The 25,325-nt window shown below is 43.9% G+C and overlaps 1 protein-coding gene across 6 annotated transcripts in view; it reads left to right on the top strand.

Moving 5' to 3' along the window:
• The window catches only part of LOC144791764 (disintegrin and metalloproteinase domain-containing protein 28-like), a 3,516,669-nt gene that overhangs the window by 761,769 nt on the left and 2,729,575 nt on the right, over nucleotides 1–25,325 (top strand). For all 6 annotated transcript variants that reach the window (XM_078666532.1, XM_078666533.1, XM_078666531.1 and 3 more), the window contains one exon: nucleotides 14,107–14,287. In XM_078666532.1, coding sequence (XP_078522658.1) covers nucleotides 14,107–14,287 — 181 coding nt within the window. The remainder of the gene's footprint in view (nucleotides 1–14,106; nucleotides 14,288–25,325) is intronic.

Here is a 25,325-nt window from a genome sequence, read left to right as displayed (position 1 = left end):
GGTGCTTCATCGTTTAGGGATGCCCCCGTACCTACTGAACCTCCTCATTAACCTGCACACCAACACCTATGCCCAGGTTAGATGGGGGCTGAATGGGGAAAAGACCGATAAAATCAGGGTCGAGAGGGGAGTAAGACAGGGCTGTGTCTTGGCCCCTACCTTATTCTCCCTCTATATTAACGGGGTGGTAGATCATCTACTGGGCGAACCATCAGACGCTCCCAGCTTGGGTGGAGTAAAAATTCCAACTCTGTTGTTCGCCGACGACACCCTCCTCATCTCCAAAACCCCCCAAGGTTTACAGTCTTTGCTGAACCGCTTCCAGGATTTCTGTACCACTAAAGGCCTTGTTATCAACATAGACAAGACCAAGTACCTAGTCATGCACCCACCCCGCAAACTTGGTCGCCCTCCAATTCTGAACTCCATACCTCTAGAAAGAGTGGCGGAATTTGATTATCTGGGGATCCGTTTGAATGACGCAATGAGCTGGACTGCCCACATCGATAAAATGACTCTGGCCCACAAAAGGGTGGGGGGCGCCCTTCTTAAGGAGTACAATAACTCCTCAAAACATTGTGTTGCACCCATACTGGGGATTTACAAAGCTCGTGCAGTCCCTGCTTCTCTTTATGGATCGGAACTGTGGGGCTTGGGCAAAGTCGACTCACTGAGTAAGGCCGAAAATAAATTTATCAAGGATCTTCTTGCTATTCCATCGAGCAGCCCGACCATCCCAATGCTCTTGGACACTGGCTGTAAAGCCATAAGGGACCAGGCTCGGCTTCGTCCCCTTCTGCTCTGGGCACGCTTGTGGAGGGTCCCGGAGCTACAATCGTATGCCAATGGGCTGGCAGAAGTAATGCATGCTGATGGTTGGAGTAGCATCAAATGGCTGAAGGACATAAAACATCTTTTAGGGGAATTGGGTTTGGCCTCTTGCTGGCATAGTCACTCCGCTCCACCAAAGAAGATTCTAAAAAAACTTTTCTGGGAGTGGGTTGACGTGAAGCGCTCTAGTAGCCAGCAGCATTGCAAAACCACCGCAGCTTTCCTGTTGTTCAAAGACGTTGTCTTGTATGAGCCATATATGGATATTATAACAGTTGCTATGGATAGGTCCTTGTTCATTAAATTTCGGCTTGGTACCTTGCCCTTGGCGGATCTCTGTTCAAGGTGGAATAAAGCCCAGCCCACCTCTCGCTTTTGTGCCTCTTGTCCGGACAAACCAGAGACGGTGCCACACTTCCTTTTTGAATGCCCGGACTATGGTCGTCCCAGATCACGTTGGCTTGGCCCCATTTGCAGAGAACTGGGGACTCGTCAGCACTCTGTTGCCCTTCGGATTCTTTTAACTAACACAGCCCCTCCTATTGTTTGTGCTGTTGCAAAATTTTTAAAATGGGCTTGGTTGATAAGACTTAGAAGACTGTCTATAACAATTTAATTCTTTTTTATCTAATTTATTGCTGACATATCGTGTTTTAATTATCATTCCACTTGTACAGTCTTACTTATTTCGACATGCTGTTTTTATCTTTTTGTACTGCTTTTATGATATGTGCATATCGAAATAAAGCATCAATCAATCAATCAATCAATCAATTGGTTATCTTTAATTTCTCTTTCCAAACTTGCGATTTCCTCCAATTCCTTGAACGAGGTCCTGTGTGCTGTCTCAATAGTTAGGACCATAAGATCTCTACTACATTTTGTTTCTATCCCGCTAAAACCTTTTTTGTATTCTGGGTCGTCCGTAAAGACCACAGGGATGTTGCGGATTTGGAGTCCTGTCGGGATGGTGCCTGATCGCAAATGTTGTAGTAGAAAATGACCATGTAGGTCTGTCCTTATTTGTTTTTTACGTAGTCGAATAAGTTTCTCTGACTCGTTTTGAGTGTTTGCCGTAAGACTAAGGGTTGCAGACGCAAACACCGGGGGGTCTCTTATCAAATTTTGGATATGCTCCTCACTATACGCAAGCATGTCTTTCTCAGCCATACCACAACTAGACAGACGTATAAAAAACTGACTTCACACCAAAGAAGAATAACAGATTTAGACAGACACCATTAATACCACACACCCTATTCCCAAAGTGGGACAACTATTCAACCTATGGTTACACCCTGTGGCAGCTAATCCTCTGCCCAACAGGACCTCGCGGGTACCAAACCCGCTCCAAAGTAAGACAACTGAAAGGGTCTTGACTCAAAACTCAGCAAGGCTGAGCCAATTTAAACTGAAGAAACGAAACACTTGCCAGAGTGCTGAGAGCCCTATTTACAACTTCTTTCAAAGTTGTGATTGGTCCTGAGGAGAACCCTGGCAATTACGGGGTTTGAAACGCGTCGACCCGGTCCCGGGTCAAAAAAACTTTGAAAAAACACTAAAATCAAAATAATATTCGGAAACAGCACGAGGAGTGCCTTCTCTTCCGTTTGAACTGTACAAAGAACTTCAAATTGCCAAAAAATCTGAGTAATTGCTGGCTTTTTGATTAGGTGTTTTGACACCGGGATCAGTATGTGTGATTAGAGGAATGAATGTTTGGCCAAGAGTGTTTGGATTCATGAGCGTGTGTCATTTGTTGTATATGTTCATTTGTATTGTGGACTGTTGTATATAAATGCATATTATTTTGTTTGTATTTCCATGCATGAAACAAAGAAAATGGTAAATATTTAAATATATATTTTTTGAAAAAGAAGCAATTAAAATGATGTGTTGCAATTCATAAAGCAAGTTTTCATGATTATGTACATGTTAGCTATTTCTTTAAATAAGAAGTTGTAAATAGGGCTCTCAGCACTGGCAATTGGAAAAGCAGAGCCTAGGCAGGGCAATAAGGCTTAGTGCTAAAGAGGCATAAGGCAACAAGTAATAATGGTACTGTATACAAAAAAGCACGAAAACTGTCAGATGTTTACGTGGTTTATTATATAGAAAATATATTTTTATACTTTTTATGGTTTTTTCTCTAAATATAGAGTATATAAATATATATACATGAAATATGTTTGGGATAACAACTGATGATGTAAGGTTCTAAATGCTTCACAATTTCCAATTGATATTACCGTTCATTCAAGGGAAATAACATCATCAACGAATATGCAATCCATATTACAAGTGCATGTGTCAATTCACAATTTTAGTGTATGGATTATAGACATGTAATTGTTTCTAAAACAATTTTGATTACTCTTTTATTACACAATGCAATACAATATATATTGAGAGAACTGGCGGTATAATAAAACGACGCGTGTTTCGGCGAAGCCTTCTTTAGGGTTCCATCTCAGTAAATACTGTAAAAAAAGACAAATACAACAGAACCTATGTGAAATGGCAATTGCCAAAGCATCTAAAAATGGTTAAGTAGATGAGGATACAGCGAATAAGGAAGGGAAGAAAGAGACAGCTTAAGTCCACCAGTCATATGTCTGATGACAAGACCACTGCGTAACAAAAATAAGGAAAAATATATAGGAAAAGATAAGAAAAAAGACAAAAGGCCTACTCTTCAAGAACTAATTGAAGGATGTAGACACCTAATAAGTGTGCAGGAAAATAATATGATTATCTAAATTAAACGTGAACATAAAAAAAAATGAAAAGGAAGAAAAAATGTATCCTGGTGATAGGAAATCCTAAAAAAATTCAAAATTCAGACAAATTACCTATATGGGTGGTAGGGAGCCTTAATGTGTCTTATAAAGTAAGCATGGTCGAGTTCCTAATTCATAAAAGATTCGATGCCCTGTGAAAATACATAAAACCAACAGTTAAAAACTATGTTCTACACATCTAGGGTTCTGTAAAGTATAACAGAGACTGAGGAAGCATATGTTCGATATACCTTATGTGGTATAGAAATGCTGCATAATTATTGTAGATATCAAGTTTCTGCTTGACAAAAATTGTGTAGGTCGCTGTACAAAGCAGTCCTCACGAGAATCAGTGGACTCACAAGAGAGCGTTGAGACACTCGAACTATCTATGAAGGAATAATTAGAAAGATTATACAGTAAGCGTGCAGAGACACGCTTCCATGTGCGTGGTAATATATTTATGATGAGCTATAGCAAACTTGGATGGCAGGGAACAGTTATCATCCGGTGCTGTGAAATCGTAGGGTATTGGCGATTTGAATAAATGCTTGACTGAAGAGGAATTCAGGAGTACGATCCTTATCTATGAAGAAGCATGTAGGACACCTTACTTAATAAAGTGTTCAGCGCGCTTGTTAATAATACTGAGAACATATGACGAATATTGTCAAGGATGTCTGCATAAATATTAATATGTCTCCGGACCTTATGCATTAAGGCATAAGAGATAGAAGTTCCTAAGCGTAACGCGTTATGCCTGTCTATGAATTAATGTATAATTAAAAAGGTGGGCGTCTATAACTACAGACATTTGTCGGGCGGTTACCGATGGTTAAGAAATATGAAATGCACCTTAAATCTTAAGATTAAACTGATGAAAAGCTACGTGTGTGGAACTCATCTATTGTCTGCAGCCAAAGCGTATAGCAGCAACCGGGCAGCGTGCCGAGGGAAGACGCCATTGGTGCAAGGATCCTTGAAGGCGGAAGAGGGAGGGTGTGAATGATAGGGAGCTGCAGCAATAGAGTGTCATTGCGGCGAATGCCGCTTTGCGTGATGAATAGTTGTGGGGGCCATATTGGGTGTAATAAAAATCGGCAAAAGGCATAGCGCAGAACGGTATTGCTGACTTCAATGGGTAAGATACAGCCATTAGGAATACAACTTGTATGAGTGCTGATTATATAGTACGGCGCAAAGCAAAAAAGATTGTCAAAGTCTGAAATTAAATATAACAGGATGGACGTAAAACACCGGGGCATACGCCACCCCTAGGCCTCATCCGCTATCTGTACCCGGCATTCCATGAGCACCCCCTCAGTTATATTCAGCAATTCTTTATAGGAAGACCTCCATAATGACAGGACACTCGACCAGTAACTACATGGATACTGATGCATTCTGAGATAAATACCATTAAATGTATTCTATGAGAATGATATTTGATACACCATGTCACTGTCAATGCAAAATGTCAATAACAATATGTTACAAAAAAAAACAGGATAGGCGTAAATGTCATATACTAGAGCACTATACTGAATAGTGGTGCAACTGAAACATTAATAGATATCCAATTGACAAAAAGGAGATACAAGGAATTTTAAAGAAATCAATCTCAATGTAGATTGTCAAAAGGTCCATGGGCTTCATTGGACCTGGACATAGATATGATACATAATGAGAATCTGGTAAATGAGTCAAGACCGACAAATGACTCTAGGATCAGATAGAGGATTATATGCAAAATGAAGAGCAAAGGTAGGTGATAAAAAGTCAAGGGAATAGGAAGGACAAGAGTGTAAGGTGAATGCAACCCAAATACCAGATGGCAACGGAAAAGTGGGTTGCGAAATGTAACCCAAATGATGGACGTGGGGGCTAAATGTTTAGCCGATGAATTTTATGGCTTGTTGCCATGGAATCTCCATATTGAGCCCCAATTTGGCAGTGTCCAGAAGAAAAATCCAAAAGACTTCTCTGTGCTTTCTTGTGGCTTCATTGTCAAGACCTGGTTTATTACATATTTTTTCTGGTATAAACCGGCATATGTCCTCTGGGGTATGGTTGCTGTCTAGATAATCTTGAACTATAGGAGCTGTAGTTTTTCTGGTCCTCACTGCAGATCTATGTTCAGTGAGACGCCTACCCATAGTTCTTGAAGTCTCACCTATATAACCTAGATTGCAGGGACATAGTAGCAGATAGTTTATGTCTTTCGATTTGCAATTAGTCAGGCATGTAGATTTCATGACATCACTGTTGAATTGCAATAGAGCAATTTCGATGGCTTGAGGACATGATTTGCATTAATTGCACCGGAAATTACAGATAACCGGTCTAAGTGTGTCTACTGATGTTTGGATTTCTACAGAAGTGTGTTGCATTCTAGAGTGTACAACATGATCCTTCAGATTACTGTTGTGCCGATAGGTAAATAGCGGTTTAGGGAATTTCTCAGCAGACGCTCTGTTAATATTAGGAATTTGCCAACTTGAACAAACAGCTTGTCTTATCCTTTCGTTTAACATAGAGTGTCTAGTTCCAAAGACAGTAGAGTCATTGGTTTTGGTTGTGCTCTCTCTCAAGAGATGCTGTATATCGTAAAATCGTACTCTTTACATGGAGTCCCAAGCACCGGGACACTCTCCGAAGTAGCTGAGGGCGATATAAATGTTTTTAACATAACATAACATGAGTTTTTTAGGGTAGCCTCGAGACAGAACTTTCTCTGTCATGATGACAACTTTGGAGCAGAAATCTTTGATACATGTACAATTCCGTCGAAGACAGAGGAACTTCCCAAAGTGTAGGCTTTTTTTTGGGCAGGAGGATGAAAACTTGTATAATGAAGCAGCGTGTTACGTGCTGTAAGCTTAGTGTACAAGTCTACCCCTAAAGATCCTTCAACGTCTTTGATGATGATGTCTAGGAATTCGACATGGGTGTTACTGGACTTCCCAGTAAAACGGATGTTGCTGTCGCATAAATTGAGCCATTCAAGGAAATTGGCCAAATTATCTTGCGTGTCAGTCCATGCGAAGAATATGCAATCTATATAACGTGACCATTTATATAAGGACTCAGAAAATGGTGCTATTTCGTTATAGATGAATGTTTGTTTGAATTTGGCCATTTAAATGTTCGCTACCGGGGGGCACAAGAGGCCCCCATGCTGACACCTTTAGTCTGCTTGTAAAGGTTGCCATTGAATTCAAAGACATTATCTTCAAGTACTATTTGGAGGCACTCGAGGTTAAAAATCTTAGAGCATTGAATGTGTCTGTCCATCATGAACTAATTCACCGCTTCTAACGCTCCTTGTGTGGTGATGTTGCTATAAAGAGCTTCTATGTATAAAGTGACTAAGGTATGTGCATTGGCATAAAAGGTGGTGTTTTTAATATGATTTATGATGTCTCGAGTATCTTGGACATAAGATGGTGTTGTGGGAACATGTGGGCAGAGAATGGCATCAATGTATTTAGATATTGGTTCTGTGACAGAGCCAATGGTGGTGACAAATTGCCTGTATGGTGGGTCAGTTTAATTTTTGTGTATTTTAGGTACACCGTAAACGCTGACCATTTTTGGACTCTGTAAGTATGTCAGCTCTTTTTGACATATATCATTGCCTTTAAATCTAGACTGGGTCAAAGCTAGTATCTTTTTACTGATAGTTTTAGTGGGATCATGTGTGCTCCTTTGGTAGAACGCTGTATCAGCTAACATTTTTCCATGTTGGACACATAGGTGGAAGTATCGAGAACTACTATGTTTTCCCCTTGTCGCAATATTTGATAGTGAGGGAAGTGGTCGTTTTTAGTTCAATCATGGCTTGATGTTCTTCTTTGTTTAGATTGTATGGAGTTTCGGGACATGTTTAGTGGCAGAGATGATTTTTTTGGTATGCCACTTGCTCAAAGACAGCTATTTCTCGGGGTAATTGGTCCAGGGTTGGGGTGAATGATGATGCAAGAGTTAAGCCCGACCTATTATTGTGTGTATCTGTATTGTCCTCTTTAGAGAAAAAAGCTTTAAGGCGTACTTTGCGTAAAAAGGACATCAAATCAGTAACAAATTCAAATTTGTTCAGACTTGAATGGGGAACATATGAAAGGCCCTTGGCAAGTAGGGAATTTGTAGCTGGTGAAAGCTTAGATGTACTTAAATTGAAGATGGTGATCTGATTTATTGTCTCCAGTAATGTGCATGTCTCGTCACAAGATACTTGTCATGGTCCATCGGTTCATTTCCCCTGTATCTTGGCTTGTATTGGGGGTCGCCAATTGCCTCTCCGCACTGTGGATGCTAGCAATGTTGGTATTGGGGTGGTTTTGTTGCAGGAATATGTGATTCAGGAAAATATGATTGTGGTTGCCTCACATGCCCTAAAGCCACAAGAGAGATTGTATTATGCGATAGAACCTGAGATTTTGCTCTGCACTGGGTTGTGGATAAATGTAAACCCTATGTTTGGGTAACTCATTCTGTGAACTCATTTTATCATAGGAACGGATCACAAGCAATTAATTCCTATTTGAAATGGTTCTAATGTCAATACCAGCAAGGCCACAGCTAGCTTGATTAGGCCTCATTCTAAGTTTATGGAACAACATTTTGAAGAGGTTTATATTCCTGGTGGGAAAAATAAAAAGGCAGACAGTTTCCCACTTCTTCCTATTTCTCAGGAATCTGGTGGAGGTATGTTTGTTGAGGCTGAGTATATAGGGGAGGAGGCTGAATGTTTGGTTGCCAATATTTGTTGGTCTAAAAAGGGATGTAGCTAAACAAGAAGGGGGGGATGCTTTGCATTAAAATGTACGTTTGAAAAAAGTTTGAAAAATGTATTACTGCTTGATGGCTGAGAGGAAAAAAACTCCCTTTTTGTGTTATAAACCGTTTGCAAAATTCAGGATGAGTCATCTGTAGAGGATGAGTTTATTTTCCGCAGAGAATTTTTGTTTCTGCCCATTATATCAGTGATTAGTTGTTAGCTCTCATTCATGAGGGGCATTTGGGTATGACTTTGAACAAGAAATTACTAAGAATCCAATACTGGTGTCCTGAAATGAAGATAGATGTAAAAATGTGGGCATCCAATGTAGCAATTGTTTGCAAAATGACATGGGTCTTAAGACAAGAGTACAACCTTTGATCGAAGTAGATGGCCCAAAGAGTGTGTGGGAAAGAATTGCCATAGATTTCTTTGGAACTTTTCATTATCTTCCTGGACAGCAGAAATATGCAATTGTTTTGTGGGGTTTTGTCTCTAAATGGGTGGCGGTCAGATTTATAGCAGAAATACTGACAAAGAGTGTTATAACTTTTCTTACTGACGCTTTTGTCAGAGAAGGGTTTTCCTTCTAAGTTAGCTTTGGAGAATGGAGTGTAGTTTATTTCTAAGGACACAATGGAATTTTTGATTGATGCTGGTATTAAACACAAAGTGCCTGATTCACAAAGGTAAACTGAGACAAAAGTCGAACTTTACGACTTTCGGTATTCACAAAGGGCATTTACCGGTTAGAATTTTGTCTCAGATAAACTTAAGCTTTGGTCTCAAGTGTAACTTTTTGGTCTCAGTTGAACTTAAGACCAAAACTTAAGTATAACTGAGTCAAAAAACGAACGTTACTACTCGTAAATGCCCTTTGTGAATTCTGAAAGTCGCAAAGTTAGGCTTTCGCCTCAGTTTACCATTGTGAATTTGGCCCAAACATTGTAGTTTGTATCACCCACAGGCTAATGGACTTGTTAAGAAGTGAATACGGTGGTTGTTGAGTGTGAGAGAGGAGCATCCTTGAGATGGATAGATTTTTGAAAATGCGATGAGATCAATGCTTTGGGCACACCATAACACTCCTAACTAAGAAACGGATCTCAATACTTTTTGTGCATTGACGGGTAGGAAAAACTCTGACGTTTTTTAGGTCAGAATGGGTGTGTAGGTCTGGAATTGTTGCTGGTGATACGTCTCATATAAGTACTGTAATTCATTTTTCACTAGAAAAACTTTGTGCAAGACGAAGTCAGAGTAAAATTAGGTTTGATTCTATTAAATGTGCCAAAAAGTTGATGAGGGTCAAGTGAAGTTACACAAAGTGGTTGTGGAGAAGGGTTGAGTGAGGTTCAGTCAACCATACATGGTCCAAAAAGTGAGTGAGAATTCTAGAGCTGTGAGATTGGAACATGGTCAGTGATGAAATTGTAGTAGGATTGTAAAGGTGAGTTGGGAGTTACACACGCAAAAACATTGTTGAGTTTTGAAAACCATGACTCTAAAGGTAAGCTGTATGGTGAAGTTATTGATGAATGTTCTTCTGGTGCTGGGTTGACTCATTCAGGATTGTTGAGTTAAGGAAGGTCATTCAGTGAAAAGTCCATACCAGCCAAGTTTAAGGATTATGTAGTGTATTACATTTATGTGATGCTATAGTTTTATCGATGTAGAAGTTTTTTTTATTGTAGTTTTAAGTTTAGTATGTTTTATATTTTTTATGTTTTTTGTAGATTATATTTATATTTATGTGGGGTTGCTGCTGGAAAGAGGGGAGGTGTGTTGTATTTGTGTTCTACTTATGAGCATTGTACTATAGGTGAGCTCGAGAAAGCGGGAGAGCATAAGACGGTTGATGATTGGGAGTGGTTAGAAGGGTTGTGTTGGTCGCTGTCCCCTTTTGGGTTTCTGACTTACCTGCTTTAGAATATATTTTCAATTGATTAATTCAACTGTATTTTGGAGCTTTTTTACACCTCCCACTCATCATCCTCACTCACCATCTGACATTTCCTTCTCTGCCAAGCCTTCTAAGAGTATCAGCCTCTACTTTTGCCCATCATTTATTATCACTGAGCCATAATCCTAGGCTCGGTGCAGTAGTCACATTCCATACCATGGCTAACTGTCTCTTCAGTAGCACCGGTATCATGTCCACAACCTGGCAAACATACTTAGCTTCTGTTGACCTAGTTCATTGCCTCAGCAGCCACACTAATGGAGCCATTCCCTATATAAGAAGGCCTCCGAAGATCTACCACAAAATTATAGACCTCTGGCTCTGTTAAATGCAGAACGTAAATTCTTTTCATAGATTCTATTTGCTGTGCTTATAGCATGTCAAGTACTTTGTGGTCAAAGCGAACAACTATGGTGAAAGAGGCAACCATGCCTTGTGCCGCCTTGGCCATGCCATGCATCCGGCTCCACTACACCAGTTTTATTCTGAGCTGTGGGATTTTGTGTACAGCAGCTGTATCCACTTAACTATTTTTATATCCAAAGCCCATGACTTAGCACTACTCCAAGATGTCCCTGATCAATTGAATCAAAAGTCTTCTCCATATCTGTGGCAGCCACTGCTGCCCACTGCAACTGTGGAGGAATACTGTTATTAGCATTGATTTTTTGAGTAGTGTTTCTGCTTGGTTTAAGCCCACTCTGACCAGAGTGAACCAGGCATGGAAGAATTCAAAGTAATGTTTAACGGTGCCAGCGGGATGTATGACTCTGCAACCAGGGGGTTGTGAAATGCTTTCATCAACATCACTATGTTGGCCTTCCTAGTCGCAGGCGAGAACTCACCGCTCTTAAATGCAGCTGTATATTTGACTTTTAACTGTTGGTCAACTGCACCTGGGAAACTTTGTAAGATTCTGGTGTCTGACCTTTCATTGTCCAGTTTTTTCCTGAATTCCATTTGCGAAATGGCTATCTGCACTTTTTCTAGTTATACCTGTATCTGAAGGATTTCTACCTGCTCCTGTGTCATCCTATGCAGCCCTGCGTCACATATGTATTGCGTCACCGCTTTTATATTTAGGTTCGCCAGCGCCATGTACAGCTCCTTGAAAATTCCAGCAAAGTATTGACTATTATCGCTCTGTATTTCATTATTTGGCCAACATGGCATCTCATGGCCATGCTATTGGAGCACTTGGTGACTGAGTGGACTGGTCAGGCCAAGCGATCACCCATTTTATTGACTTCTGTGTGCCTCATGGCTGTGTACTCCCTGTGATCGAAAAGGCAGAGTCTTCACACACTTATTTGTAAGTATGTGTACTGATTATGAATGTTTGGGTATCCAATGGCTATATAAGCGGTTTGTGTTCTTTTATAATTATCATATTCTCTCTTCTTGGTGTTCCCCTTTTTTAGGTTACGCATGTTAATCGTTTTGATATGAATAACAAATTTAGAATGCATGTTTGTGTGCTTTCATTGCAGAGTGATGATCCCGTCTGATTGAATCTATTTCAGTATTTTATCTTTGTTTCAGTCTCTGTTCTAAAATACTTGTTAGTGAGTTGTGAATAAAGTTTCATTGAGGTTGATAATTTAATTTTTTGTTTATTATTATAATTCAAAGAGCACGGTTTCTCAGAACCAAAACAATTAAAAGGGCATCAGGTCTGTTTCTGCTAATTGTTTAAAAGATTCATCAATGACTGGATAATGTTATATAAGTTAAGAACATTGGGCCTGATTACAAAGCTCAACTTACACTTTTGTATAAGTTTACGATTGTTTACAATTCACAAAGGTATTTTACTAGTAGTATCTTTACAACTGTGGAGTCTCCACACATGAAAAGCTAGACAGTCCTATCTTATGTGTTGAGGCATCGCAGTCATCAAGATATAACTAGTAAAATAAGTTTGTGAATAGCAAACAATGGTAAACTCACACAAAAGTCTAGGTTTACATTTGTGAATCAGGCCTAAAGTTTGAAAAGGTAGAGAGAAAGACACTTCATGCCAGAAGATTAAGATGATACAGGCCATACCAAATGTATGTAAGAATACGCCATATTTAAAACTCAAAATAGTCTTGTTTTGGTGCTGAGTTTAGCTTAGTAATCCAAAAATAGGAAGGTGGGGTTGATATAAGGTTAACCAAACCGACAAACTATCCCCCTGTAAAAAAACGATTTTTCCAAGAAATCACTCACTCATCAATTATAACAACACATCCAATCTAACCCAATACCTCTGGAGTTTGAAAAAATATATAAGGCTTTAATATTATTCTTTATGAATTCATACGTTAGAATCTCTTATACATTCAAACATAAATACACCAACATAACGTATACTACACAGTAGGAAGAATTTTCAGTAGGGTCCAATTCGTCTTTTACCATAGAACCACTCCAACTACTTATGTTACTGGATCTCTGTGGGTACGTTCAGTAACATATACATATCATCCATGTACTGTTGGTCGTGCTTTCTAATTCCATTGATGCGTTTTGGTTGCCCAACATGTATACCCCACCGTCTTCAGGACTAATAAATATATATCTCCTCCCCAAACAATATCTGAAGTATCCCCAGGCTTTTGGTCTGTATCTACCATGCAACGAACTGTGTGGGCCCAAAATGTTTTGTAAGTCACTTCGATCAGTGGGCCTTCACATCGGTATAGTACCTGTGGGATTGGAAGCGTGGAATGCCTCAACTCTTCAGCAACATTATCAGCTCAATCGTGGTATTAAAGTTATATCAAAATAAACAGCCATTGTGTTGCAGTATTGTTCACATTACTCGTAAACGTTGAAATTACTGTTCTGTTTGTCTATAATAATTACTACACGTATTCTATGCACTAGGATAGGATTTTGATTTTAAAATAAACATGTAAAATATATCTGTTCTTTCATGGTGTGCTTGAGTGTGCCTTTCTAACATGTTTGGATTAGGATAATTATTGCCGTAATGTGTCTCCATCGGAGGGTCAGCGGAAGTAGATTGTTGTACGATATAGTTTCCACAAAATGCTTTGCTTTATGAGTCTTCATGCTGAGCAACAGTGTCAAAAACAGCATTTTCATACAGGTGAGGAGCGAATAGATTAGTGAGAAATAAGATCATTCTAGGCTTAGTCGGTTGAATGTGGTAATGCAACTTGTTCGGAAGCACTGGCTTTGTTTTTTCACTGAATTATTTTAACATTTGTCGTGCTTTGTTTTATTTTTATTATTTTTATTATGTATTATTATTATCGTTATTACTATTAATAATAAAAATAATAGAAACTGAAGTAACTGCCAATTTAGAAAACAATGGGATCCTGCGCCTTTCGTCTTCTTTAAAGTGGCATATTTCCCCTTCATGAAGCAGCTGCCTGTCTGGCTCTATCATCTTCAGTTTTGTCATTTATGTAATTACCACACTATTGACATTATCGAAAAATTGTATTGGTCCTTTTTTAAGTGAAAAAACACACTATGATCTATCAATGCTACCTCCAGCCAAACAAGTAGAATATTATCATGGTGGAAAACTAAGAATACATGAAGTTAGCTGTCTACAGAAGTGTGATTGCAGTTTTGGAGGTACAGATTATAGAATCTTTCACTGTAACTCCAAAAATAGAATGGTACCATTCACATCTTATATGATAACGTGTAGGTAAACTTTGATACATGAATGCCTTCAAACCCTACATTTGGAAGTGATGATTTATAGCTCTTATTGTATTTCACAGAGGATATTTCACGACCCAAAGGCAGCCTTACCATATTGAACCACTTACAATTACAGAAGGTGCAGCACATGCCGTGTACAAGTATGAGAGCCTTGAAAGTACCGCCAAAATCTGCGGAGTAACAAATGATACATGGCTAAGAGTGCCATCTGAAACCTTTCGTCTCTGGACTGAAATACAAGTAAGTCCTCATTATCAAATGTAATGAGATTTGATTTTGACTTTTGTTATTGTGAAGGATAGCGATAAAATAAGTACTCATATGACAAGATGACCTCATGCTCAAGATTATCGAGTTTGAGAACATCACCTCCTAGCAACTAGGGGTGGGGATCCCTCTGTGGCTCTCTTCCTTTTATGGGGCGCCACCTCGAGCTGCTGATAAATAGCGTCCCTTGCAGCCTGGGGTTTATTTATTTACTTGTGAATGGCGATCAGTGCGCACCGCTTACTCATGTCATCACAGCTGAGAGTGAATGTAAAAGGAGACTTACAGCTCCTTCTGCTTCTACAGTTTGCAGTGCTCTAGTACACATTCTGTACATGAGTACCAAATACAGTGTGTGAGTTACTGTTGGGAAAACAAACTGTTCACGTTCGAGTGATACCTCTACCAAGTGAATCCCTGCTCTGGGATGACAGTAAGAGGATGATTGAAGTGCGTGGATCCACATACTAGATCACGGGGCATTTTTATGGAGAGCAAAACACCATGACAAAAGGCATACCTCCCCAATCACCCAGGCAGTATAATTTGTTCTACCCCCTGGGGTGCAGATTGATTGTTTACACCCAGTTTGCCCACTCTGGGGGTGCAAAAAGCCCATTAGACACCCGGATTTACTCATAAAACATAAACGGTGTGCCAAAACATAAACGGTGTGCCGTGGCAGCACTGACTGTCCTCGTACTGCACTTCCACCCCTGAACTCCTTATAGTCTTTCTACTCCCATAGAGAGAGATTGGAAGGGTTTAATACAATGTGGACATTCGAGGGGTCAGAAAGGTCATTAGACATCAGGGCCCAGATTTACTAAGACAACTTGCTGCGCTTTGTCAAATGGAGAGAGCAGGAATGCGGAAGTTTTACTTATATATAGCACTGTGAATGGGCAAAGAACACTGAGGCATGGAGGACGTATAAACCGAAGATTTATTGAGAGGCTCTTGCTTCAGAGATATAACAACACTCTTTCTTCCTCCCGTCTTTCCTTCAGGGGGGTGATGCACAGGACCTCGTCGTCCTCCATCAATCCGAGTTCACGGGGTATGTAAGAAAACTAAAAAAAAGGAGGTAGGTATAAGATAAGTGGCCTGACTTATGGTTTGAGTTTAAGGAAGGGGAGTGGGGGGAATCACACCAACACCTTATTCCATCACCATGTGCTGGTGAGAACATCAATGTGCACACGTAGCGGGGGGCGCTAGAGGGCGCACTGCGGAATGGCTGACTAGACAGTCCGCTCCGCCGGACGGTCGCGAACCTAGCGGCCTTTGACCCCTTAAAACCCCTGCTAACGCTGATATAAACCGAGAATTAGACATCGGAGCTCGGGTCCCACGTCGACATGGCAAGTAGGTGACTCCAAATGGGCTGCTTGTATGAGATCTGACCCGAATGTCGAGGAGCCGACCGCGGCGATCCAAAATGGCCGCTCGAGAAGATCGGAAGATCTGCGCTAAAGTGGCACGCAGGTGAATTGGGGCTGTGTGCTGACCCGGCGCCGAAAGGATTAAGGGCGCTGACCTTCATACGAGGCTGCGAGACAAGCGGGGACCGCAGATGGGAGCGGAGGCGCTGTGCTTTGCCGTGCGTTCCACCAGATGCAAGATGGCGGCGCCCTTGGAACGCAAATGACCGGCGGCAACGGACGATCGAGACAGGCACAGTAATGCTTCCCCTTATCACCTGGAGATTGCGAGGGGCTCTGGAGGCGTGAAAGAACGGAGGGCTTCATGCCCCTGCGGCTGACTGTGCTGCGCGGCGGACCCCTGGACGGCGATCAGATGGCGGACACCACGAGGTGAGCGAGGAGGGCAGTGACTCACACGGGGCAAAGGGAAAGCAAGCTGCAAGAAATGCCCTAAGCCGTGCCGCAAACACACGAAATCGAGCTCTGAGGAGCACATCAGCCCCGCTAGACCAAGTGTGCCTCTATCTCCAGCGAGGGGGTGAGGAGGTGCAGGGTTCTGTTCCTGCTGTGCCCCATATGGTCCCCAAACAGCGACACCCAATGAGATTATAAAGCGCCAAACCAGCAGAAACCCGACAATACCCACACCTGCGTCTATCAGCCGATGACTACGCGTACAGCAAGGTGGGGGGCCGCAACAGCGACACACCATGCTAGCTCCACGGTCTGTGCGACGAAGACTAGCAGCCCTGGGACGACTGGGCATGGTTCGCCACAGCCACGCACCGAAATGGGGAAACCAGACAGGCAACAGACCAAGCTCCAGTTTGAAACTCGGAAACAGGGCAAAAATACCGTGACGGACCCAGAGGCGAATAGTGGCCAAGAGCTGTCGGAAGGCACGGGCATGGAGGCGGTACTGCGGGCGATCCAACAGAGCCTACAGGAGATGAACGGTAAACTGGACAACGTGGTGCAGAGGGTGGACAATATGGCGGCGAAAATTGAAAAACATGATGAACGCATTGTGGAAGCCGAGCAGCGACTCTCAGCAGTAGAGGATGGCCAAAGAACCACGTCGAAGACCTGCAGTGGCCTAGAGAAAACGGTGGAGAGCCTACGAGCCAGGGTGGAGGACCAGGAAGCCAGGTCCAGGCGCAATAACGTCCGGATTTTGGGCCTGCCAGAATCCACAAACACAGGGAAGATGGAGACCTATATCGAGGCACTGATGAGGGAGATCTTTGGCTCCGACAAACTGTCCACGGTGTTCCTGGTGGAACGTGCTCATCGTTCGCTGGCACCCGTCCCAAAGCCGGGCGCTGCCCCACGCATGGTCATTGCTCGCATGCTCAATTACAGGGATAGAGACACAATCTTAAGACTGGCCAGAGAACTAGGCAAGATCACTCATCAGGGAAACACTCTGGAGTTCTATCCCGATCACACCGTGGCGGTGCAACTGGCTCGGAAGGAATTCGCCCCGGTGAAAAAGAAGCTGAGGGAGCTGGGTCTGGAATACGCCATGTTATATCCAGCGAAACTCAAAATCACAAATGGCGGGAAACCGGTCATACTCCAGACGGTGAAGGCGGCACAGGAGTATATTAAACAGCAAGGAAAGCGAAGGAAATCTCAGGAACGGAATGAACCAACGAGCGATGTGGAATGAGTGAATCTGTTTGATGCGGGACTAAACTGAGCTACGAGACTCGCACGACGGACGCAAACTGGCAGAGGCTGCAACCGACTGTGGGAACTGCTGCGTGGCACGGCTACTGCGGTCACGTTAAACGATGGCTTGACGAGGCTCTTACGAACTTACTGTGAGTACGGACCTTGCTAATGATAAGCCGCCGCAGAGACAATCAAGATGTGAGTATCGGATGTGCAGACAATGTGGTGGGGCGATATATAGGCCAGCTGATGGGAGAGTTGGGCCAAATGCCCCTAGCAGACACTTTGCCTGGACCCGTCATCGTGCAGCTTCTCTAGCATGGGAAACACTGTCCATAGAATAGCTCCACATATCCGATGACCTAAGACACTGTATAGTGGTGGACATGAGAAGTGTGGCTCAATGGTTAGAGCGGCAGACCCTGATGCAGAGGTCTAGCCCGGGACCAGGGTTCAATTCCCCGCCTCGGCGGGTCTTGGGCTCAAAAATTCCACGGACTTGATAATTCTCGCCTCGGTGCCTATTCCAATCATGGAGTCCCACTCTGCAACTCTGGGCAATAGCTTGCTTAATCTCCACAACGGCCCCCACAACGCTAAGGATGCCTGGCCTCCACCTTGGGGGTGCCCAGGAGTGGACACCTCACAGGGAAAGCCAGGATGGGTTCCACAGCGGTATTCGTACAAGCGCCTTGAGACCCTTGCGGGTGAGTAGTGCGCTATACAAGTATCAATTTACATTACAATTTACATGAGGGACTGTCTTTGCGTCATCTCAACGCTACAAGTTACTTTAAGGGGGTTGGGGGGTTGGAGGAGATTACACGTATGTTACATAGTGATAAGTACGCAAGCGTCTGTCCACATTCACCATGTAGATGGAGATGTGTGAACCTGGTGACACCCCCCTGAGGGTGTGCCCCGAGTCATGTTTGCTACCTAAGTTAAAGGTTGTTCAGGGATGGCTTTGGCAACGTTTGGGTGCTAAAGTGGGTGGGGGGAGGGCAGGGAAGTTAGGAACTAGTCAACTACAACCTCTGTGTCTGAGAAGCATGGCGAACTCCTTAGTTGTATGTTATCAGGTGAAAAATGCTTTCATTCTACGTGTACCACTGTCGCTGTCAGCTGTGCTACAATCTGTCACCACGCACGCACACTGCAGGAAGCAGGCGCAATGCCTGACGTGTATACTAATCATCCACACACATGCTCATGACACGTAATAGTACGCTGAAATTTCTCACCTGGAATGTGCGGGGGCTGGGCAACCCGAAAAAGATTAGGCGATTGTTTGCATATTTGGACCGCTTAAATGTTAACATTGTTTTCTTACAGGAAACACACTTGACACGCGACGGCACATCCACACTAGGTGCTAAATGGGCGGAATCTGTAACCAACTCTAACTACTCATCTTACTCTAGGGGGGTGAGCATCTTAATACGTAAGGGGACAAACTTTGAGATTACGGGCATACACAGGGACACGGATGGGAGGAGCGTTGTTGTAGCAGGCACGATTAGGAGGCAGAGGCTACTGTTGGTGAACGCATATGGCCCCAACGTAGATGACCCGGGGTTTTTCGGTAAGGTGTGGCACAACATCGCAGACCTACAGACGAATCACGTAATTTGGGGGGATGACTTCAATGTTACACTGCGCGACACTTTAGATAGGGCAACACACACTTTGGAACAGCATGGGAATGCCAGGACGATGCTGCAGGACGCCATGGAAGACCTACACATGGTAGATTTGTGGAGGGTGCGAAACCCAGGGGTGACAACAGCAACACACATTAACGCGGCGAACAACAGTTGGTCCAGGCTAGACTACTGGCTGGGTACACAAGAGGTACTTACTTGGGTTGTAGATATAACACACCTACCACGTACACTGTCAGACCACAACCCGGTGATGCTGGAGGTTCTTATCCCACAATATGACCCACCACCCTTCACTTGGCGCTTCAATGCAGCTGCGTTGCGAGATCCTGTGTACGCTACCACCATACATAAGGCGATAGTATATTACTTTGACCTGAACGGCCCGACAACTGAGAACCAGGGTTTACTGTGGGAGGCCTTTAAGGCCACGATTAGGGGAGTCTGTATCAGTACAACCTCAGGCATCCTCAAGGACATCCGATGGCAACTGAACACACGAGAGACAGCCATTCAAGCGCTGGAACAGACACACACCCAGACGGGAGACACTAAAATACTGGGGGACATTCAAACACTGCTGACGGAGCATGCACAATTTGCAACAGACGAGCTTACATATGTGACTAAGCGGGCTACTGCTAGGCGTTATGGCGAGGGGGGCAGGCCGGGCAGGGAACTGGCAGCTAAAATATGCTCAGGCAAAACTCCACAGAATGTAGCGTCAATTTGTATTGACACCGGAGAGGTGGTTACGGACGTCAAAGGGATACTGAAGGAATTTATGAACTCGTATGGCACACTTTATACGGCGCGCCCGTCACCATCACAAGCTGATTTACTGAAATATATGGAGGATATAGAAATAGCGTGGCTAGCTGATGGGCATAGAAAATACTTAGAGCGCCCTATAACAGTAGAGGAAGTTACAGACACCATAAGACGTCTACCTAATAACAAGGCGCCAGGGCCAGATGGCTTCGTAACTGAATTTTATAAAACGTATGATGACTTACTCGCCCCACACTTGGTGCAACTATATGGGGAGGCACATGAAGCCCAGACGCTACCGGCGTCTTTGAGGGAAGCCTTGCTCATCGCATTGCTAAAACCGGGAAAAGAGGAAGATAAATGTGATTCGTACCGCCCCCTTTCGCTATTAAATGTAGATACCAAAATTATTGCTAGTCTGCTGGCGGATAGGCTGAAACCACTTATGCCGTTGTTATTAAGACCTGATCAATCCGGATTCATCCCTGACAGGGCCACCACACATAACACCCGCACTTTGTTCGCATTAGCACACTACTTGGCCCCGGAGACGAAGGCTGTGGCAGTGTTGCTAGACGCTGCTAAGGCGTTTGACACTATTGGTTGGCCATTTATCCACGCAGTACTGGTGCGTATGGGATTTCCGCAGATCTTCATGGGTTGGATATCGATGCTATACACGAATTTAACAGCACGCATCAGAGTGAATAGGTACATCTCGGAACCCATTCAAATATGCAGGGGTACCCGGCAAGGGTGCCCACTTTCACCGATGCTCTTCGCGTTAATCTTGGAGCCATTGGCCTGTAAAATCCGACAACACCATCACTGCTCGGCGCTTCAAATGCCCTCCCGGCCAATACACATCTCGCTATATGCGGATGACATGGTGTTGTATGTTAAGAATCCTGAGCAGCACTTGAATCCGCTTCTAAGAGAATACATAAAATTTGGTCAACAATCCGGATTGCAGATAAATTGGAATAAATCCCTTGTCCTAACACTGACGGACAGCACACGACCGACACAGTTGGACTACCCGCTGGAATGGCAGGAGGAACCAACAAAATATTTAGGCATATGGTTTCACAGAGATCCTGAATTGGTCATTCAGACAAATTACGGGCGAACCATAGCGTCCCTTGAGGACAAAATTAAAAGGTGGAACAGACTTCCTCTATCCTTGGCGGACAGGGCAGCGATCATCAAAATGGTACTTCTGCCGAAGTTCCTGTATTTATTTAACAATATTCCGATAAAACCTCCAGCTGCAGTATTCCGTAGCATCAACACGCTGGTACTTAGTTTGCTTTGGGCGGGGAAACAGGCGAGGATGGAACTGCGCACCATGACACTGCCGTATGCTAGGGGGGGTTTCAAGGTTCCAGACTTCTACTTATATTACTTGTGCGCTCAGGCGCAATTTGCACACTTCTGGTACCACGACATACCCTTCATGACACATGTGGCTGTGGAAGCGGGCGACGCTGACCCGATCCCGCTCACCAGCATAATGACGCATAAACACCCTAGGTTACACGACCACGACATCAATCCGGTCAACACCACCACGGAGGCATGGAGACTGATGGGGAAAGCAGCGGATAGCCTTCCACTATATGCACCCACGCTTCCACTAGAGCATCACCCGGCCATTTCGGTAACACAGGAGCAGGTTGGCATGGATCTGTTTAAGCGGGTTGGCATAGATACACTGGGGGACTTGTATATAGATGGTGAATTCCAGACTCTGGACAAGTTACAATACATCAGCAACCCGTCCCCACTTTTCAGATTTAACTACTACAGGCTACAGAGGGCACTCCAGGAACACTACCCTACACACCCTGTAGAGCCGAAAACACTTGAACCCCTACGACTGCTCCTCACTACGCCCACAGCATCTCACCTAGTATCCAAACTATATGCAAGTATACAGGAGGCGGTGGGGGGCACTACACACAAGGCCAGGGACAAATGGAGCGCGGGGCTGTTGGAACCTCTAACCGACGAAGAATGGGATTCCTCCTGCATGCTTACTGGCATGTTGACACCAAACGGTACCTTGAAAATCATTCATTATAAGTATTTACACCAGGTGTACCATACGCCTCAGCGACTGTATAAATATGGCTTGAGGGAAGATTCACAATGTTGCAGGTGTAAACAAGAGGATGCGGACTTCATGCATCTAGCATGGCACTGTCGCAAAGTGGCGGGATACTGGGAACAGGTCATGCACATTTTGAATGAAATGCTCGGAGTTTCCATGCAGTGTGAGGCTAAAGTCTGTCTGTTAGGTATTGTCCCGCAGCTTAGAGCCTTGAAACGAAAATTTTGCGCTGTGGCACTTCTGCTAGCCAAGAGAAGGGTGTCTCTCCACTGGAACAGCAAGAGAGCCCCGGAGGTAAAGCACTGGATTGAGGATGTGGTCTATTGTCGAGACACGCTCAACACATACGAGGAGGAGTTGCCAGTCAGATCTAGGCCAAAAGACTATTGGGGGTACCTGCGTGCCTATTTACTAGAACATGGTACGTCAGAATCAGAAGCAGACACCGAGTAATGTATACATCTGAGGGTGGGGACGTGGAGTGAAAGATTGTATAATATTGGTACTGAGGAGGGAGGATGCTGTGATGCAGAGTGTTTGTAGTAAGAGGAGAATTACAAGTTGGGTAGTATATTGTTATGTTTAAATTCCGTTATACAGAAAATGTGAAACTGTAAGAATACTGACGAATTGTGAGCGAGTGAAGCACTGACGTCAATCTGTGGACTATCAGATAACACGCCGCCGGTCCGCTGGATGTCGGCTGATGGGCTGTGTATAACAACCACCAATTTTCTCTGAGGTGGGCACCTGTAGCCGGCCCCACGCGGTTGTAGGCGAATACAATGTACGTTTTTCTTTATGTGATGAAAAGTGCAATAAACATCTTACACCAAAAAAAAATACAAAAAAAAATGTGCACACGTAGCCATTAAATGATCCTGAGGTATGTTAGCATTATAAGCCTCCCCCGCCTTGGCTATCGGTATTGCTGCGGCTGAGGACCCCCTCCCGAACCAACCCCAGATGCGCTCTAGTACCTTTGATAGCCAAGCTCCTCCAGGAGCGTGGCGGGCTTGTACGTGGTACCGGATAGGGTCCGGCTCCCGTGCCTTGGCTTCCTGGCGTCGCAGTCCTCAAGCCGGATTCGAAGTCCTTTGTCCTGCATTACCAAGAGTCTCTTCGTCACTCTCTAGGGGGATGTAGTGCCCTTCGTCCTCGACTTTCCTCCTTGGCTCCTCGTGCCGCTGGATTCTCTGGCTTCTCTCTCCTTCGCTTGAATTACCCAGGTTTCCGGTTATGAGGACCTCCTCTTCGAGGTTGTAGACCTCCATTGGTGCATGTGACAGGGAAGTGTGGTGAATTAAAGGGGCTGGTACCTCCTTCGGCACACTGCCCCATGGGAGACTGTAAAAAAACATACAGGAGACACATAAGGGGGCAAAGTGTTGTCGTTCTCCTCTTCCTCTGGGTCCAGTACGGCCACATTGTGACAGGCTCATTCCTCCTCTCTCTCTGCACTGGTGCAGTATGTGCTGCCTAGTGCCAATGCCGGCACCCTTGTGCCACGGTGCAAGGTTCCCTGCGTTACAAATAGGATTATTTTTGTGCACAAAGGGATACCTTCCTGCACAAAAACAATCCTCAGAAGCATTTCCTTCCATATAAGCGCGCTGCAGAATGATGCACACATAGAAAGGGGACATATCAGGAAGAAATAAAGCTATTTCTCCTCATTACGGCTTAATTTTGATGTATGCCAATGTAGTACATCTGTGAATGCACCAAACTCCATGGGTGGATTAATGGAAATACCCACTCTCCACCCATGAAGCACATTCCCAACATACAGTAACGCTTGGCAGTGACTTGTATTACTCAAGATTTACACAAGGTGGCTTTGAGTGGTTTAGTAATCTGACTTAGGGGCTTGTGTTGCCTTACCCCTTACATGATGCAGTAGTGACGTAACGCCTTAATACATTTGGGCCCAGGTATAGATGTCTGAAAAGTGAATGCATTGAAGGTCTGGCCTGTTCTGGCATGGCCAACCATCTCCAGTATACTCATTTTGTCTCCAGGGCAAATTGTGGTCTTTACCATAATCTGCCTACCTCTGAAGGCAGAGAGTCCAGTGAACACTAGGGTTTTGTTTATAGCATAGAAACCACATTAGAGACTAACCTGTCCTGAAATGGGTTGAACCCCATCCCTGGCTCCAAAACTGTATTTTTGTCTCCCTTGGGGAAAATTAGGAGCTTTACCCAGAATCTGTTCACTGCAATGGCAGAATGCCCACTGGATACCAGGAATGAAAAAGTGACATCTGATTGCACCGACTGACCCCCCCTTGGCTAATACAGCCTTTCTGCCACATTAAAATGTGCAGATTGTGGGGTTAAACCCTTAATCCTCTTCCCTCAGGGCCCTCCAGGACATTGCGTTACAGGATTAGCTAATGAAAAAGTGATTGCAGTGGGGGGCTGGCCAGTCCTTGTATCTAACTGTCCACCCAACTCCTTTGGGATGGTTTGAAGGGGGATGCCCTACAAACAAAACTACCATGGCAAAACGGTATCCTCTTAGTTTTAAGAGGAATAGGTGCAGTACTCGCTCTCTCTGAGTGTCTGTTGACATCCATGGAGCCCTAAACATCCTCGGAATTTCTGATGGGAAAGAAGGGTGGTGTGGCTGATTTATCTCTCTGAATGGTCACCTCAAATGTTTTACCCTCTTGGTTCTCTTTTTGCAGAATTATTTTTGTTGGCCTTAGAGCTCTGAGCACTTTACCACTGCTGACTAGTGCTAAAGTCTACATGTGCTTTTCCCCTAAACATGGTATTATTGGTGTATACACAGTTAGCATATTTAACTTATTTGTAAGTACCCAGTAAAGTTGTGAACCATATAGCCAGTGCCTGCAAGTTAAATGCTACTAGTGGGCCTGCTTCAGAAAAGGGGGTGGTGATGAACAGAGTGTCTGAATTAAGCAGACCACTCTTACCCAGTCCAAAGATCAGGGCTTGATCCATCACCGTTATTTAGCTCACTGCCCCATCCCAGCTCAGAACCTGGTTATATGCAAATTAGGCTGTCCCTGGCCCAGTGCATCATGGGAACAGGGCAGACCAAACTACCAAGCCAATTCTTCACCAGAAAGGAGACAAGCTTCCGGGGACCGGTTTCTGCCATTTCAGGCGCCGTCGGCCCGGCTTGCTTGAATCCTGATGGAGCAGTGAGCAAGGGACTCATGTCTGAGTATACCCTTCCACGCTTATGGTGGACAAAATGATTCAGAAAAGGGGGTGGTGATGAACAGAGTGTCTGAATTAAGCAGACCACTCTTACCCAATCCAAAGATCAGGGCTTGATCCATCACCGTTATTTAGCTCACTGCCCCATCCCAGCTCAGAACCTGG

Source organism: Lissotriton helveticus, chromosome 11, assembly GCF_964261635.1.
Source record: "Lissotriton helveticus chromosome 11, aLisHel1.1, whole genome shotgun sequence".
NCBI lineage: Eukaryota > Metazoa > Chordata > Amphibia > Caudata > Salamandridae > Lissotriton > Lissotriton helveticus.
Note: the sequence above shows the minus strand (reverse complement) of the source record. Positions and strands in the feature narration are given on the sequence as shown.